Source organism: Naegleria lovaniensis (genome assembly GCF_003324165.1).
Source record: "Naegleria lovaniensis strain ATCC 30569 chromosome Unknown tig008, whole genome shotgun sequence".
Lineage (NCBI taxonomy): Eukaryota > Heterolobosea > Eutetramitea > Acrasida > Naegleriidae > Naegleria > Naegleria lovaniensis.
Genome location: NW_025407830.1, coordinates 85,047 through 100,307, shown reverse-complemented (window position 1 = coordinate 100,307; position 15,261 = coordinate 85,047). Strand labels below are relative to the sequence as shown.

The following is a 15,261-nucleotide window of genomic DNA, read 5'->3' as shown; positions in this document are numbered from 1 at the left end:
GTTTTTCCAAGTAGTAGTAATAGACAAGATCCATGCAATAGTGAAAGCAATTTAACACGTATTGCATAAACATTTTTTATGGAGTTACTTGGAAGAATTTGCGTTTGAATTGATTGACACCACTTTTAAAAACACTTTCGATGTACAATTCCTGAACCTACTTCTTTATATTCTTCCTTTGTAATCCACAATTCTTGAAATAATGGTAACGAAGCCAAGATAGAACCACCCATCCAAGTCAAATATTTTCTTTCAGCAAGTGCCACAACGTCAACATTCATGGAAGATGGAACTAACTCGATCAATTCATGTTTCAATCTCTCCGCTAATCCTTGAAATAAGGTACTACCACCCGACAAGATGATATTCCCAAACATGGTCGATCTCATATTTGAATCACATTTTGAAATGGAGTTAAAAACAAGTTCATGAATCGCCATCGAATCTTGTAAACCCAACACACTCGGTTCGAATAACACTTCTGGACATTGAAATCGTTCTTGACCCAAAGTCACAAATGTACCATCTGGTAATTCAAATGAATTTTCAAGTGGAGAGCAACAAGTAGTTGAATCATCATCCTGAACGTTCATTGTAACAACACACATCTGTTCTTTCATTTCTCGGAACCTCTGAATGACCTCTCTCTTCTCATCCTCATGAAAACAACAACGACTTGGAAACACTCTTTCAGATTTTGAATTCATCATGATTTTGGAAGCCAAGTATTCCGTCAAATGTTTTCCACCAATGGGAGAGGTCATGCCCGTATGAGGCAATGCATAACTTTCATCGATGGAAACGACCTGAGAATGTGCATGGCCCGAGTCCAATACTGTTCCTGTGGTACGGCCTGAGGCATATAACGACAAGACATGAGAAATGGACATGTAGAGGGATGGACATGAGAAGGTTTCAAACATGAGTTGAGTGGTTTGTTCTCGATTGGATTTGGGATTTAAAGGAGGTTCCGATAACAAGATGGGATTCATGAGGTCGAGTTGGACTTGTTCTTCTTCTTTGGATTTTGTTTCCGATTTTAATAATAATTCATGAAAGACATGATGCCATATGGATTCTAAATCTTGAATGGGAGGATCATCATCATTCAGATTTAAAACGTTTGGATGGAGAGCTTCCTTTCCGATATGAATAACATGATGAATATTTGAATGATGTTGTTTCGTTGGAACATCGGAAGGGAAAACAAGTGTGGGAGCATTGTAACCTGAGAAACCTGCTTTGCACCATCCCGAACCCGTATCAATGACAATGGCAGAGTCTGAAGACATTTTTGTGTGTGAACAATTGGATGAACATTTTCTCTCATCCAATTGTTCCAAGTTCACTTTCCAAAATCTTAAAAGAAATTTAAGATTGTCAATCATTCTGCCAAGTGTTACGAACAATGTACAGGTTTACAAAAAAAAAACAAAAAATCTTTTGCACACAATGTTATTGTCGTTTTTTCATTCATTCGCACTCTATGTGTTAAAATTCACATTCACTCTCTGTGTGTTATGCTTGACGATTGGTTATCAACTATTGGCATTTCTTTCCGAATATTTTTCTGCACTGGATCATGACCGGCAGCCTGCCGAATCTATAAAGAATCATCATCTTTCCGAAGGTAACTATTATACTTTCCATACGCGCATAATATTTATTTATTAATTTTATTTATTTTATTAATTTCATTTAAAATTAAATTGTTCATCAAAATGCAAATAATATTATTTAACTAACTGTTCTGTTCGGATCTGAATCATTTAGACCATTCATCATCCAACAGGAAAACGATTCAAAATATTCTCATTCTCGGAGGACGTGCTCCCGTGGCTCTCGATTATTTGAGAATGTTCTCAGAAGAGGGTCATCAAGTACATTTAGCAGAAACACCCTATTATCGGCCCATGTTTATTTCCAATTTTTCGAAATTTGCCAAACATGTGCATTATTTTACAGTTTTTCCAAATAAGGATTACGAAACATTTGAAACAGAATTGTTGGAAATGATTAAAAAATATTCCATTACGTTGATCATTCCAACGTGTGAAGAAGTGTTTCAGGTGGGAAGAGCCAAGCATCGAATTGAAAAAGAAACTCCAGAGTGTCATGTGTTTTGTGAGAGCATTGAAAACTTGAAGGAACTTCACAACAAGTTTGAATTTATTGAATATATTGAGAGAGAATTGAATGGAAAATTTAATAATAATAATAGTGTGAGAAACAATGTAGAAAATTTATGTGACGGCCGTTGCGAAATGGAGAATGTTGAAAATCGAGTAGATGAAAATAGAAGCCATAATTTATCTGAAAAGAAGCAACAAGGAACGAGGCAAGTTCAATTCAAAGCTCCAAAAACCATTCTCTTGAGTCACAAAAGTACAGCAGAGAAATTGACTCAATTTTGGAATGAATGTAATGGAAAAATTGTGTTAAAACCATGTTATTCTCGATTCGCATCAGACACAATGGTCAAACCTTCCAAAGACCAAGCATTGAATTTATTGCATTCCCAAATTAAGGAATGTCAGTCGTCATGGTGGGTTGCACAAGAATTCATTGAAGGACAAATGATTTGTTCGTTTGGAGTTGCTACGAAAGGAATTTTGAGAGCACATACTTGTTATTTGGGCGGAATTTATACACCCAATGGAACAGCTGTGGGCAGCTCTGTATATTTTGAACCATTGGAAAATATACAAGTTGACACAGCCATCCAAGAATGGATTTCTCAATTGGTTGTTCATCGAAAATATACTGGACAAATTTCTTTTGATTTGATAGTGGCTAGCTCAAGTACCACAATTGGGATGAATAGGAAACCTGTTTGGGCCACGAACCATAGTAGTAATGACTTGATCATCATCTATCCAATTGAATGCAATCCAAGAGCAACCAGTGGAGCACATTTGTTTAATTGTGACACTTCACATGTGTCTGGGCAATTATTGAGAAGAAGTTTCACACAATGTTTTCTTCCAAACTCCACAGTTGAATTTTCACCATCTGAGAAGTCATGTCTTCGCACGGATATAGCACAGCATGTTTCATATTCAAAACAACAACATCCTAGTAGTACGAGTAGTACTCACATGGCCATATTGGAACAAGTTCAAACCATTCTCAAACCACTTCCAGGAAGTAGACTTCAAATTATTGGAGGAATGTTCATGCCATTATGGACTGGATGTAAGGATATGAGATCTTGTTTTGTATGGTTGAGAGATTTATTGGCATGTGGAATTCATCGAGATGTGTTATTTAGAGCCAACGATTGTTTGCCATTTTTTGTGCAATTCTATTTCATACTCGATCCTATTATTAAGACCTACAGATATGGTGTTGGTTTATTGAACTCAATGACCTTTGATATTGAATGGAATGGAGAGGAATATTGAGAAATGGTGATGACAATGGATTTGTTTCAAAAGAATGCGTTCTCACATCAATAGTTTCCACGTACCACAAAATGAATCATTAAAAATAAATTAATAAAATTAAATTATTATTGAAAGTATTTTTCAAAAGGAATGGTTTTATGTGCACATAATATGCACTCACACACCCACACACACTTAATAATACTTGTGCAAAATAGCATGATACTTCTTCTTCAAATCATCACTCAAACTACTTGCTGGCTTCAACAAGGAATACTTCATTGCAGAATGAGCCGATGATTCAAACTTGTTAAAATTCGCAGCCACATGTTGAATCACTCGACGTCCATTATCTCCATTATCATGTAAAATCTTGACCACTTCTTCAACAGTCACTGGTTCGGCATCATCTTTCCAAGCATCATAATCGGTAACCATGGCCACACAAGCAAAAGCCATTTCTGCTTCACGAGCTAATTTAGCCTCTTGCAAACAAGTCATTCCAATGATACTTCCACCCCACATTCGATACATTTTACTTTCAGCACGTGATGAGAAACATGGTCCTTCCATGCACACGTAGGTACCACTCGAGTGAACACGAGGAATTTCCGAAATTTGTTGACAACTTTGTAACACTAATTGACTCAATTCCTTACATGTTGGTTCTCCAAAAGAAACATGAGCCACCAATCCTTCACTATCATAGAAAGTATTTTCAGATTGACGGAATTTCGTACGGTCAATGAATTGATCCACCACAACAAAGTGTTTAGGAGCCAATTCTTCCTGAAGAGAACCAACAGCTCCGAAAGAAACCAAATAGGAAGCACCTAACATTTTCAAAGCATAGATATTGGCACGATAGGGAACATCCGTGGGTTGAATGGAATGAGAGAGACCATGTCGAGCTAAAAAAGCAACACATAAATTGTTAATATGACCAATCACAATAGGAGAGGAAGGTTTTCCGAAAGGAGTTTCGAATGGTTCTACGGTTTGAATGTGAGAAAGACCTTCAACTTTGGAGAGACCAGTGCCACCAATGAAGGCAAGGTCGACTTTTGGATATTGGGACAAGTCCATGTTGTTCACAGTGTGTTGAGCCATGAGTGTATGAGTGTGTGAAGGATAAAATATTTTTTTTTTGTGAATGTTTTTGTTGAACGCTATTTTCTTGGTGCAAGGACGACCTTGAAGAAAGATTTTTACAAATTATTTATTAATATTTATTATTAGAAGTTATCAATTGAGTTTAATGAAAGAGAATTTGAAAATAAATTTTTGAATGAATTCTAGGATATGGTATGACATGGAGGGCTGGAGAGAGTTATTCATGGCTAAAGGTTTGGGCTCGACTTGATTGCCAGCCAATTTCCAAATTCAAATTCAAATCCCAAATTTAACTTGAAAAAATGTCTTCTCCTCAGCGCTCCCATCATCAAGGAAGATTCACATCTTCTGGTGTGGTTGCTGCTGGCTCGATGGAACAGTATACTGGTTCCTCAATCTCATCAACTACTTCTAAAAATCATCATGGAGGAAGAAGGAAAAATAGTAAGGGTTATACTCCTTCAGGCAAGATTCAAGAAGGAGAAGAACGAGTTATTTTCCATGATGAATTATACAACAATCATGATAACCATGGTGGTAGTAAGAATTTTCGTGAATACATTCCATCGGAAGAGATTATTTTAAGTACAAGCAGATCCGATGATGATGAAGAGGAGGATGAAGATGAACAACTACACGAGAATAACCATCATCACCAGCATGGAGAAAATCCAACCAACCACTACTCCTCATCTCCATTAAAAAGTACATTGGAAGCCACGAATGGTATTCCGATCATGGCTTCATCCGCTTCAACACACCATCATCAATCGAGAAGAGGGTTTACAAGCTCCTCCTATGAAAAGAAGAAACGAAACAAGGCTTTTCAACAACACGTAGTCATGTCAGGATACGGCAGTAGTAGCAGCGGTGGTGCCTTTTCTTCATCGACTGGTTCTCCTCCAACTTCTTCCAATGACTCTCCGCATGAAGAAGAAGAATATTTCCGAAGCAATGATGTTTATGATTATAGAGGACATGCCTTCAAGTTGACTGGTGCAACCGGTATTGCTGCTGGAAATGTTAGTGTTGGAAACAATACGAATCGGAATAGAGCATCATCGTCAGGATCTCATCATTCAGCTTCCAATAATCATAATAATGGACATAATAGACATCATCGCCACAAACATCATCACCACCATCACTACAATGATTATTATGCAAGACCGAAAACGAAAGAGGAATATGTTTTAGCAAAGTATGTAATGTTAGCATAATGCTCTTGATTGACAACACAAATATTAATATTCATTTGTCAATCAAATGATAATGGAATCTATTGTTCGTGATGACGTGTTGCGTTATTATTCATCAATACTTTTCATTGGATAATTATTCATGTTATTGTTCAAATTCAATATTTTTACGCTCACACAGTTTTCACTTTGTGTTGAGACCTCTAGCAGAGCCTACCAAAGATGTAAACGACACAACAAATCAATTCTATGCCAATGAGTACAATCAAGGAAGAGTTGATGCCGATACGTTGGTAGACTGGGACACCATTGAGTTGGTCATTAAGCAAACTCATGATCCAAATCAAGAACAGTGTCCAATTTGTCTTGAGGTGTTGAAGGCACCAAAAATTACCAAGTGTGGCCACGTGTTTTGTTATGCTTGCATTTTGCGTTATGTAGCAATGGGAGAAAAAACCTATAGAAAATGTCCATTATGTAATGAGAGTGTGTACATTGATGCATTGAGAAGTGTGCAAATAGATGTCAAGCCAAAATATAAGGAGCATGATAAGATGAATTTTGTGTTGCTAAAACGAGACAAGAAGGTTATTATACCGGACTTGCTCGATGATCTCGATACATGTCTCGGAGGCATTCAGTCACACTCCCTACCAACAGTATATCCAGTGTATGGTGACCATAATTCTTCAAAATTTTGTAGATTTAACGTCACGTATGACATTTCTAGCATTATTAAGAAGGAATTATCAGACTTGGACTCATCGTTAAAAGAAGCAGAATCAGGCGATGAAACACAATTTATCAAATTAGCTAAAGAACAAGTTTTACAAAGACAAAAATCTTTCCAAGACTGGATCACAAAGAATGTCCCTAAAGGCAGGCCAAAAGGCTCTAGCCACAGCCCTCGAAAAGCTTCGAAACAAGCAGCATCCTCGAGTATTATTACTCACACAACAATTGATGAGAACAAGAAAAAATCAGAACTGGATCCTGATAATTATTGGTATTATCAATCAGAAGATAATCAAATGATGTTTCTTCATCCGCTCTGTACAAAAATTTTACTTCATGAATACGACGGAGATTTCACAAAATTCCCTCACAGACTTTCTGATTGTGAAATTATTGAACTTGAGACTGTGGAGCTTGATGAAGAGTTTAGAAAGAGATATCCCATTTTAAAGCACGTACCTTGTGGTTGTTACATTTCATTAGTGGAGGTTGATATGAAAAATTTCGCATCCCATGATACCATTGCGAACTTTTATAAAGATTTGAAGCATCGTAAAAACAGAAGAGAAGATAAAATACGTAAACAGATTGAGGAGGAAGAAGAGGAGAAAAGAAGAGAAGAATCAAGAAAGGAAGAGGAGAGACTTGCCAGAGAAAAGTTACTTCAAGAATTACACATTAGTAATTTTCCAGAGTTGACTTCTGACATGACTCCTCCACCTGTAAATGACATTCATTTTCCTTCTCCTTCTGCAGCTTCTGCTATTTTAGCGAATGACAAGTCACAGAAAAGAAAGCCAGTCAAGTTGAATGACTGGACAAAACGACAACAACAGCAAAATCTTAAAGCTTCAACATCTTCACAAGAAAATGCTACAGCTCGATTACAGGGAGATTGGGCTGCCAAATCAAAACCATCAACAAGCAACGCCTCTCACTCTTCCTCGAGTAGTAAAAAGGATAAAGAATTTCCCAGTCTTGGATCAGGAAAAAAGAAGAAATAGATTGGGACCTTCAGCGATCAGGTTGAAGATTTTACCTGCGAAAAACAAGCGTACTCACTGCAGTGATGTGTTTAAGAAAAAGGAAAACATAAGAAAATTCTCACATTCGCTTTTCCTCGAAATCCAAGCTAGTTTTGGTATGAATTAAATTATACTTTACATTGGATTCAATTTACAATTGGCCTGTTTTTAGAGAGACATTTCTCCATCTTTTCCTTGAACATGTCATCAATGTAGGTTCCTTCAACATTAATTTTCTGTATGGAAGAGTTTGTTTTTGCAAAGTCAATGAGGGCAAGAGCACCAGCAATGGAAATCAGGTTGCTACTCAAATCTACCTCAACAATTGTTGGATGTTTCTTGAGAATTTCTACCATGCTTTGCACACCTGCATTTCTTAGACCTTGCTTTGGAAGGCTCAATTTTGTGAAGGACAATTGCAACAGAGTCTCTAAGAATGGTTCTAAACCTTTGTCTCCAAGATAATTGTTGAATAAATTAACTTCTCCATCAACCACAATAGATCCATCTGCGAACTGTTTTCTAAGCCTTGTATTTGGTCTTAAATCTCTCTTCTTACAATTCTCAATATATACATCTTCAAGTGTTTTTTCTTTGATGGGCTCTGGTTGCTCTTTAGTCGTTGCTGAAGTGTCAGCGACAGCACTATGAGAGGTGCTTGGTTTTTCCTCTTGTATGTTTGTAGTATGGGATTGTGAGTGATTACTAGAAACTTCGGATGATGTGTGTGTCTGGTTGGAAGCGTGACTATCATGATGAGACGCATTGTGACTATCCACAACGACTGCATCATTCACAACAACAGGCTTTGAAGAGTGGCTCTCAAAGTCTTCAAACTCTTCATCGAATGTTTCCTCAATTGCCGTAGTGTCTTCTTTTTCTTCCTTGTGTTGGGAAGTTTCGTGTGCATGATTGTTTTCTTCAAAAGGTGTGAATGGCAGTGACTCTTCTGTTAAAGGCTCAGAAATACTCTTGTTGTGATCATGAGAAAGTTCCTCATAAGGATGATAGATTGTGTGGTCATGCTCCTCATGTTTAACTTCTTCTTTGTCTTGAGAATCGTGCATTGTGGAAGTGGCAACTCCATGATTTTCTTCAAATCGAACATGTTTTTCTTCGATACAGTTCACATCGTGCTCATGGTGAGTTGTTTCAACAATCTCTTCTTTGGATGATTCCTCAAATTCACCAAACTCTTCAGAATAGTCGTCCTCTTTGGCCTGTGAGTCTGAGGTTTGATGAAGAGCTTCTTCGTGGTGTTTGGTGACCTCAGAGTCCAGAGTCAAATGCTCGGTGTTGTCGTGATGGGTTGAAGTCACGTGCTCACTTTCCGTATGAGCTATTGGAATGCTTTCATGTGTGGTCTCAGAATTATGTACATGATCGTCCATTGATGCTTCATTGGTAGTTGCGACCGATTCTCCAGGTTGCGTAGCAACTCCATCTTCATCTATTGATACTTGTTTTTCTGAAGTAAATTCTTCTTCGAACTCTTGGGTGGCATCTGTAGTGAATTCTTGTTCACGAATTTGATCCTCGAAGGCAGGCACCTCATTCTCCTCCTGAACTGGAGCAGCTTCATAAGATATGTTATTGGTTTCAAAGTGACCCTGCTGAGTCAGCTCGTGCTCAACGTGTGGTTCATGTTCTTGAGTATGATCATCTCTCTCTAAGGTTGAGTCCTGAAGAGGGGCTGCCTCATTCTCCTCAAGAGTAGGAACAGCTTCAGAAGAAACGTTATTGGTCTCAAACCCATCTGTTGAAGTAAACGAAGTCTCATGTGGTTGAATAGTGAAATCATTGTCATCAAACGACTCTTCGTTAAGGTCAGCAAATTCGTCTTTCGTTTCAACTTGTTCCTCTTCGGAGTGGTTTTCATGATGATGGCCGTGCTCATGATGTACAAGGTGAGATTCATGATGTTCGATATTTGGTTTATGCTCTTCTACCAAATCGTGCTCAATGTGATGCTCAGGTACATTTTCTTCTGCATCAAGACGGCTGTCATTTGCTACTTCCACATTGTCATCTGAAGGTAGAACGTCTGTTTCGTCCTCTTGCAATTCCATCGCACTAGTATGAGCTTCTGTTTGATCTTCTTCTGTCAATGGATTTTCAAATTCATTTTCTAATTGATAGTTTTCCATTTCGTTGGTTTCTTCTTGATTGACGTTGTTGCTGTCAAATGTTGCATCCTCTTCTTGCTTGTATTCCAACGTGTCTTGGTCACTTGAATACAATTGGTCATTGGACTCTTCCTTACTCTCCTCTTGAGATGTTTCAGCTTCCACATGCTGGATGGCTTCTTCAGTTTCCAATCCGTCTAGGATGTTATCGTTCTGGGCCGGCTCTCGTTCTTCCTCAGTTTGTTCAGCATCATGAGTGGACAAGTCTTCGCTTGGCTGTTCATTACTGAGCTCGAGCGTGTCTTTGTGTTTCTCAACTAATACTTCATGCTTGGGCTCCTCTTCGTCTAGAAGAGGTACTGCAGATGCATCCTCGAATTGTTGCGTGTTTTCTTCTGCCGTATATTGTTGGGACTGACCGTCAGTTGGTAACGAGGCAGCTTCTTCTTCAACGGGAGCTTGTTCAGTAACAATTTTCGATTCATAAGGCTCTTCGAGAGTGTGTTCTTCATGGTTCGGATGTTCATGTGATTCTTGGATCTCATCATTTACAATTTCAGGATCTATAGGTTCTACTTTTTCTTGCTCAATCTTATGTGATGTTGATTCTTCGACGCTGTGAGAGACACTCTCGCTTGCATCCGTGTGAGTGTGGTGATCGCCAGAGTCAACAAGATCTTTCATAACTTCCCCAGTTTCATTACCCCCTTCTTTTGTTACGAGATCTTCATGAACTTTTTCTTGAATGTTTTGAATTTGTTCTGTGTCGTGTGAGGTTTCTGTTTCTTGAAGCTTCTCATGGTGACTGTGTTCTATTTCCTTACTAGTATTCAATACCTCTTCAGTGTCATGTGGCTTCTGGTCAGACAGCTCTACCCGATCTTGGCTACCAGATGAGACGTCAAGATGGGATTCATGATGAGCATGCAGAGAAGTCTCTTCATGGTCATAATGATGATGAGCTTCAACCTGGGGAGTAGCATGTTGCTGTTCTTCTGAGTGGTGGTGAACTTCGTGGTGATGGTCTTCATGTTCAGAATTCGAAGGGTGTTCCTTGCTTTCGACATTTTCTTCAACTACAGGTTCGCTGTGGTCGTGTTTCTCTACGTCATTTTTATGACCTGTACTCGCTTCTTCAGAAACTAAAGTTTGATTATCTGTTGACTCTATTTTGACGGCAGTTTCCTCTGTGTGATCCTTGTTCTCTTCAACCACATGCTGTGAGGGGTCAACGTGGCAATGTTCGTCATGGCCAGCCGAATGGCTCTTCTCTGGTTCATTGCTGACATCAATCGTCTCTTGATGATGGGTTGCTTTCTCGTTAGTATCAACTGGCTGCGCAGGGGTAGTCTCTTCTGATTGAGAATGAACAACAACAACCTCAGCATTAGTTATTTCCTCAGTGGTTGCTGGAGATGCTTCTGTTTGTTGTGGCTCAACGTTTGAATGGAGAGGAGTTGTTAATTCTTCACTTGTCTCCACTGTCTCTTCATGATCATGGTGAGAGTGTTCATGGTGATGATTGTGTGAATTTAAAGATTTTTCCACTACCGTTTCAGAGATTGCAGTGTGAGAAATTGTCTCTTCTGTTGAGGTGTCGACTGTTGTTGTCTCACCTTGTTCATGGGTTTTATCATCGTGATGGTTTACGCTTGAAGTTACCTCAGAAATATTGTTTCTTTCTTCATGATGATGGTGATGTTCATTGTTACTAACCTCAGAAGTGTGATGAGCAATGGTTGCATGTTCGTGATGGTGATCTGTATGTTCGTCAGTATGAGTATGCTCGATGTGATGGCCAGAAGGCACAGAATGCTCTTGATGTTCTTCTTGAGGGTGGTGCTCATGGGATTGTAACGATTGAGCCTCTGAGGCGGTTTCATGATCATGAACGATCTTAGAAGAATGCTCCTTTTCATGATGCTCATGGTGATGATCATTCTCGTGAGTTGGGTGTAAATGAGCATGATGTGACTCATGAGAATGCTCGTGACCCTCTATGTCGCTGGAGAGTTTACATAAAGTACTGTCTTCATGTGGCTCATGTTGTTGAGGCTCTTGCTCGAGATGTTCTTCATGACAATGAGCATCCTTATGGGGTTGCTCGTTTTGAGTTTGTTGATGATTGTCATGATGAGACTCGTGATGCGATTCAATGTGGTCAAGCTCCAAAGTGGTTGAGGTAACTTGCTCGGTGTGATGCTCTGGATTGTGTGCAGTATCGACATGATGATGTTCAACACTCGCAGAATGAACAGCGGTCGTAGCAATACCGCTTTCTTCATGCTGTGATTCGTGGTGTTGATGTGAGTGATCTGATTCAATGTGGTCAATATTCTCTACAATGTGATGTCCATGATGAGAATGAGGTACAGAAGAGTGCTCTTCCTCGTGATGGTGCTTATTTGAGTGGTCATGTTGTTCTTGATGGTGCACAGTCTGCTCATTGCTCTCCTCCTTAATATGATGATCGTGAGCCTCACTACCTTGGTGCGTTGAGGATTCAACTTCCGTTGTATGTGGTTGTACATCTATATTCTCGCTAGGCTTCTCATGGGATTGAGCGACCGCAGCTGACTCCTCATGATGTTTCGTAGTATCATCATGATGATGTTCCCCATGCATAACCTCATGTTTGAGGTGATCCTCGTGATGATGTTTCGTATCATGAGGAGCTTGTTGTTCCTCATGGCTTGTGCTACTATTCGAATGTGAGGCTGCCGTGTGATGATCGTCGTGCTCCACCACATGTTCAGAACTTGGCATTTTTTCTTCTAAGGCGTGTTGCTCCTCCAACTCGCTGGTCATGTTGCTTTGGGATTCTTCATGGGCCCCCATGGCTTGTTCTTTGTGATTCTCCATATCTTGAGTTTCTAAAGCTTGAGTCTTTTCGTGGTGATCTTGTTGGAGTAATTCGGTATGAGGTTCTGAAGTTTCAGCACTGATCACTGTTTCATCAAGATGAGTGCCATGATGGTGGTGATGATCCGTCACTGATTCTGATTTCTGTTCCATTTCCTCAACTTCTTCTGATGACGAATGAACAGGCTGTGAAACTTCTTCCTGAGTAACTGGTGAGGTCTCATGCATGAGTGGTTGCTCTTCCATGGTGAGCTCTTGAGAAGCCACATCATGATGATGAACTGTCTCTGTCTGAGGCTCCTCCACAGCAAGGTCTTGGGAAGGCATAATGACATCATCTTCGTGGTGATGATGTTCATGCTTGTGAGGTTGCTCAACATGCTCAATCGTTGTTTCATGGTGTTCAACGTGCTCAATTGTTGCTATGTGAGGTTCTTGCATGAGAGAGTCTTCACCCTTAGTTGCTGTGCCTTCCTCACCCGCATTACGAGGAGAATGATGATGTTGTTCAGATTCCACATGGCTGTGTTGTTGATGTGTACTGTCATGGTCATGATGCACATTTTCTTGCTGTGTTTCTATGGTACAAGTCGTTTCAACAGCTCGAGGTTCATCGTCATAGCTTGCAGTATGGTTTTCATTGGTTGTTTCTTGATGTTCACGATCGTGTTCATTCTCTACTGAAGTTTCTGCATGATGTTCTTGAACATGCTCAGAAACCTCAGTATCTGCAGTATAAGCTGTCTCATGTTTAGCAACATTGATTTCCTGCTCAGCTATGTGTGACTCAGCAGCATGATTCTCCTCTATGACAGCTGTCGTATCTTCCTTATGTTTAGTTTCTTCTTGTTCTGGTAGTACTTGAGATACTTGAATGGAGGTCTCTTCCTCACCCAATTTCTCCTCCTTGCCTACCATTTCTTCCTGAGAGCTTTCAATGATGCTTGCTTCGCTGATTAACTCAACATTGGCTTTGTTTTCAGTACTTTGCTCTAATGGTACTTGCTCAATCAAATCAGCTGTCTCGGGCGAGGCATGTTCCTGAACTTCTGCAGCACTTTGATGCATGTCGTGGTCGTGAATTGTGTCATTCACATCGTTATGGCTTGCTTCAGATTGCTCAGTGCTTGATGCTTCTTGGTGAGATGTTTCAGGAACATCAGCGGACACATGCTCAACTTGTTCTACTTGTGGTTCTAAGGGAGAGGTCTCTTGTTCCTGCACATAAGTATGATTAGATTCAGCAACAGGTGCTTCGATTTCTGAGCTGGCGTTTTGATGTTGTTGCCCGTCATCTCTAGGTGTTTCCTGATGAGGGTGATGAAGACTAGTGGTGGAATTTTCACGTTCTTCAACTGAAACTGAATGAGGTACCTCTTCTCTTGGTGTAGAATGTTCAAAATGACGCGAATTTTCCTCAAGTGTCACGTCAGAGTGTTTTTGGTTGCTATCGTGATTGTGATCTCTTGGGGATTTGTCCTCGTGAAGGCATGCATCTTGATTTACTATGTTATGATTGTCTTCTTGTGAAACAATGTGACCTTCCTCAACATGAACTGCCTTATTTTCATGAACATGTTCCTCGTTTCGGATCTCGTTCTCAGGAGCAGGTGGGCTGTCAAGATTGTGTTCATGATGAACAGAATCAACAACGTGTGTTTTCTGATGATGCTCCATGTCACTCTCAGGGTGGTGGGAAGAATTATTTTCTGTCGAAGGGTGATGGATTGAATCGTTATTTGTTTCATGATTTGCAGTGACGCATTCCTTCTCGGAATGATTGTGTGAGAACTCATCAGTGTCTTTAGGCAATGTCATGCCTTCATCATGAAGATTTAAATTATCGTTGTTGTGGAGGGAAATGTCAATTATTTTCTTTTCCTCTTCGGTCTTAGATTCCATAATTTCTTCATCTCCTTGCTCTTCAAACGATTTGTTTGAGTGGTGTTGTACTTCATCGTGTTGATGATGAGAAGCATGAGAGTCATGGTCTTCTTCTTTATGATTTTTTTCTTCAGTCGATGCCACGGCCAGAACTTCATGGTTTTGAGAAAAATCTGCAACGGTTGAAGGCTGTTGATGCGTTTCAACAGTATCTTTCACTGTATGTTTCATGGTATCTCGGAAAGAAGCATTATCTATCAAGACTGGTGTTAGCTCCAAGGTGTTTGGTAAACTCTCAAGAACCGGTTCATTACTCTCCTCTTCCTCATAATATTCCTGTTCAACGACTGTTGAAGGATTGGTGTCTAGTTGAGCCAGGTTTTGTCCTGTTGAAGAATTCTCGTTATGATGTTGAGTAGCATCGGTTGTTGGGTGTTCCGAGGAAGAAGAGCTAGCAATTGTGGCTGTGGTGTGTTGATGATTCTCACTTGATGATTCTTGGCTCATGTTGAATCTAAAGACTAATACGTTGGGTTATATCCTTATATAAGGGCTTGATGATTATACAATAGCTGATGATTAATAATTTAGAAGAAAATTTCAACTCTAAAATCTCAATAAAACCTCGAAAATGTTGTGGTTGTTGGTTGTTGTACGAAGTCGAGTTTTTCTTCCTCTTGTATTATTCTTTAGGACAAAACAAGGCGAGAGGGAGGTGAATTGTTTTTTCTTGTGTGTGCTATCGAGTTCGCTTGATGCTCACCCAAAGATGAACTTAAAAAAAATTGTACAACAATGGCGCCATCTCTAGTATTTTGTCATTCATCATCATCACCATTCTGAAAGAATATTTCTCCAATCATTTTAAAGAGTTATTGCTTCAGATATCTCTTGGATGTATCAAAAGGAATCATAGTGTCATGTTTCATGA

The 15,261-nt window shown here is 39.5% G+C and overlaps 5 protein-coding genes across 5 annotated transcripts; 2 read left to right on the top strand and 3 right to left on the bottom strand.

Annotated features, from left to right (window-relative positions):
* Positions 1-125: 125 nt before the first annotated feature.
* On the bottom strand, positions 126-1,292 carry C9374_014368 (uncharacterized protein; the record flags this gene model as incomplete). Its single annotated transcript, XM_044690348.1, has 1 exon — positions 126-1,292. One exon carries the CDS (start codon positions 1,290-1,292, stop codon positions 126-128), a length of 1,167 nt encoding a protein of 388 aa, XP_044552960.1.
* Positions 1,293-1,452: 160 nt separating this feature from the next.
* On the top strand, positions 1,453-3,404 carry C9374_014367 (uncharacterized protein; the record flags this gene model as incomplete). The annotated part of the gene is made up of 2 exons (XM_044690346.1): positions 1,453-1,630; positions 1,774-3,404. 2 exons carry the CDS (start codon positions 1,453-1,455, stop codon positions 3,402-3,404), a joined length of 1,809 nt encoding a protein of 602 aa, XP_044552959.1.
* Positions 3,405-3,581: 177 nt separating this feature from the next.
* C9374_014366 (uncharacterized protein) lies at positions 3,582-4,496 on the bottom strand (the record flags this gene model as incomplete). The annotated part of the gene is made up of 1 exon (XM_044690345.1): positions 3,582-4,496. The coding sequence occupies one exon, from the start codon at positions 4,494-4,496 to the stop codon at positions 3,582-3,584; it is 915 nt and encodes a 304-aa protein (XP_044552958.1).
* A 305-nt stretch (positions 4,497-4,801) lies between these two features.
* C9374_014365 (uncharacterized protein) lies at positions 4,802-7,437 on the top strand (the record flags this gene model as incomplete). The annotated part of the gene is made up of 2 exons (XM_044690344.1): positions 4,802-5,700; positions 5,880-7,437. 2 exons carry the CDS (start codon positions 4,802-4,804, stop codon positions 7,435-7,437), a joined length of 2,457 nt encoding a protein of 818 aa, XP_044552957.1.
* Positions 7,438-7,604: 167 nt separating this feature from the next.
* On the bottom strand, positions 7,605-14,837 carry C9374_014364 (uncharacterized protein; the record flags this gene model as incomplete). Its single annotated transcript, XM_044690343.1, has 1 exon — positions 7,605-14,837. One exon carries the CDS (start codon positions 14,835-14,837, stop codon positions 7,605-7,607), a length of 7,233 nt encoding a protein of 2,410 aa, XP_044552956.1.
* Between the last annotated feature and the right edge of the window lie 424 nt (positions 14,838-15,261).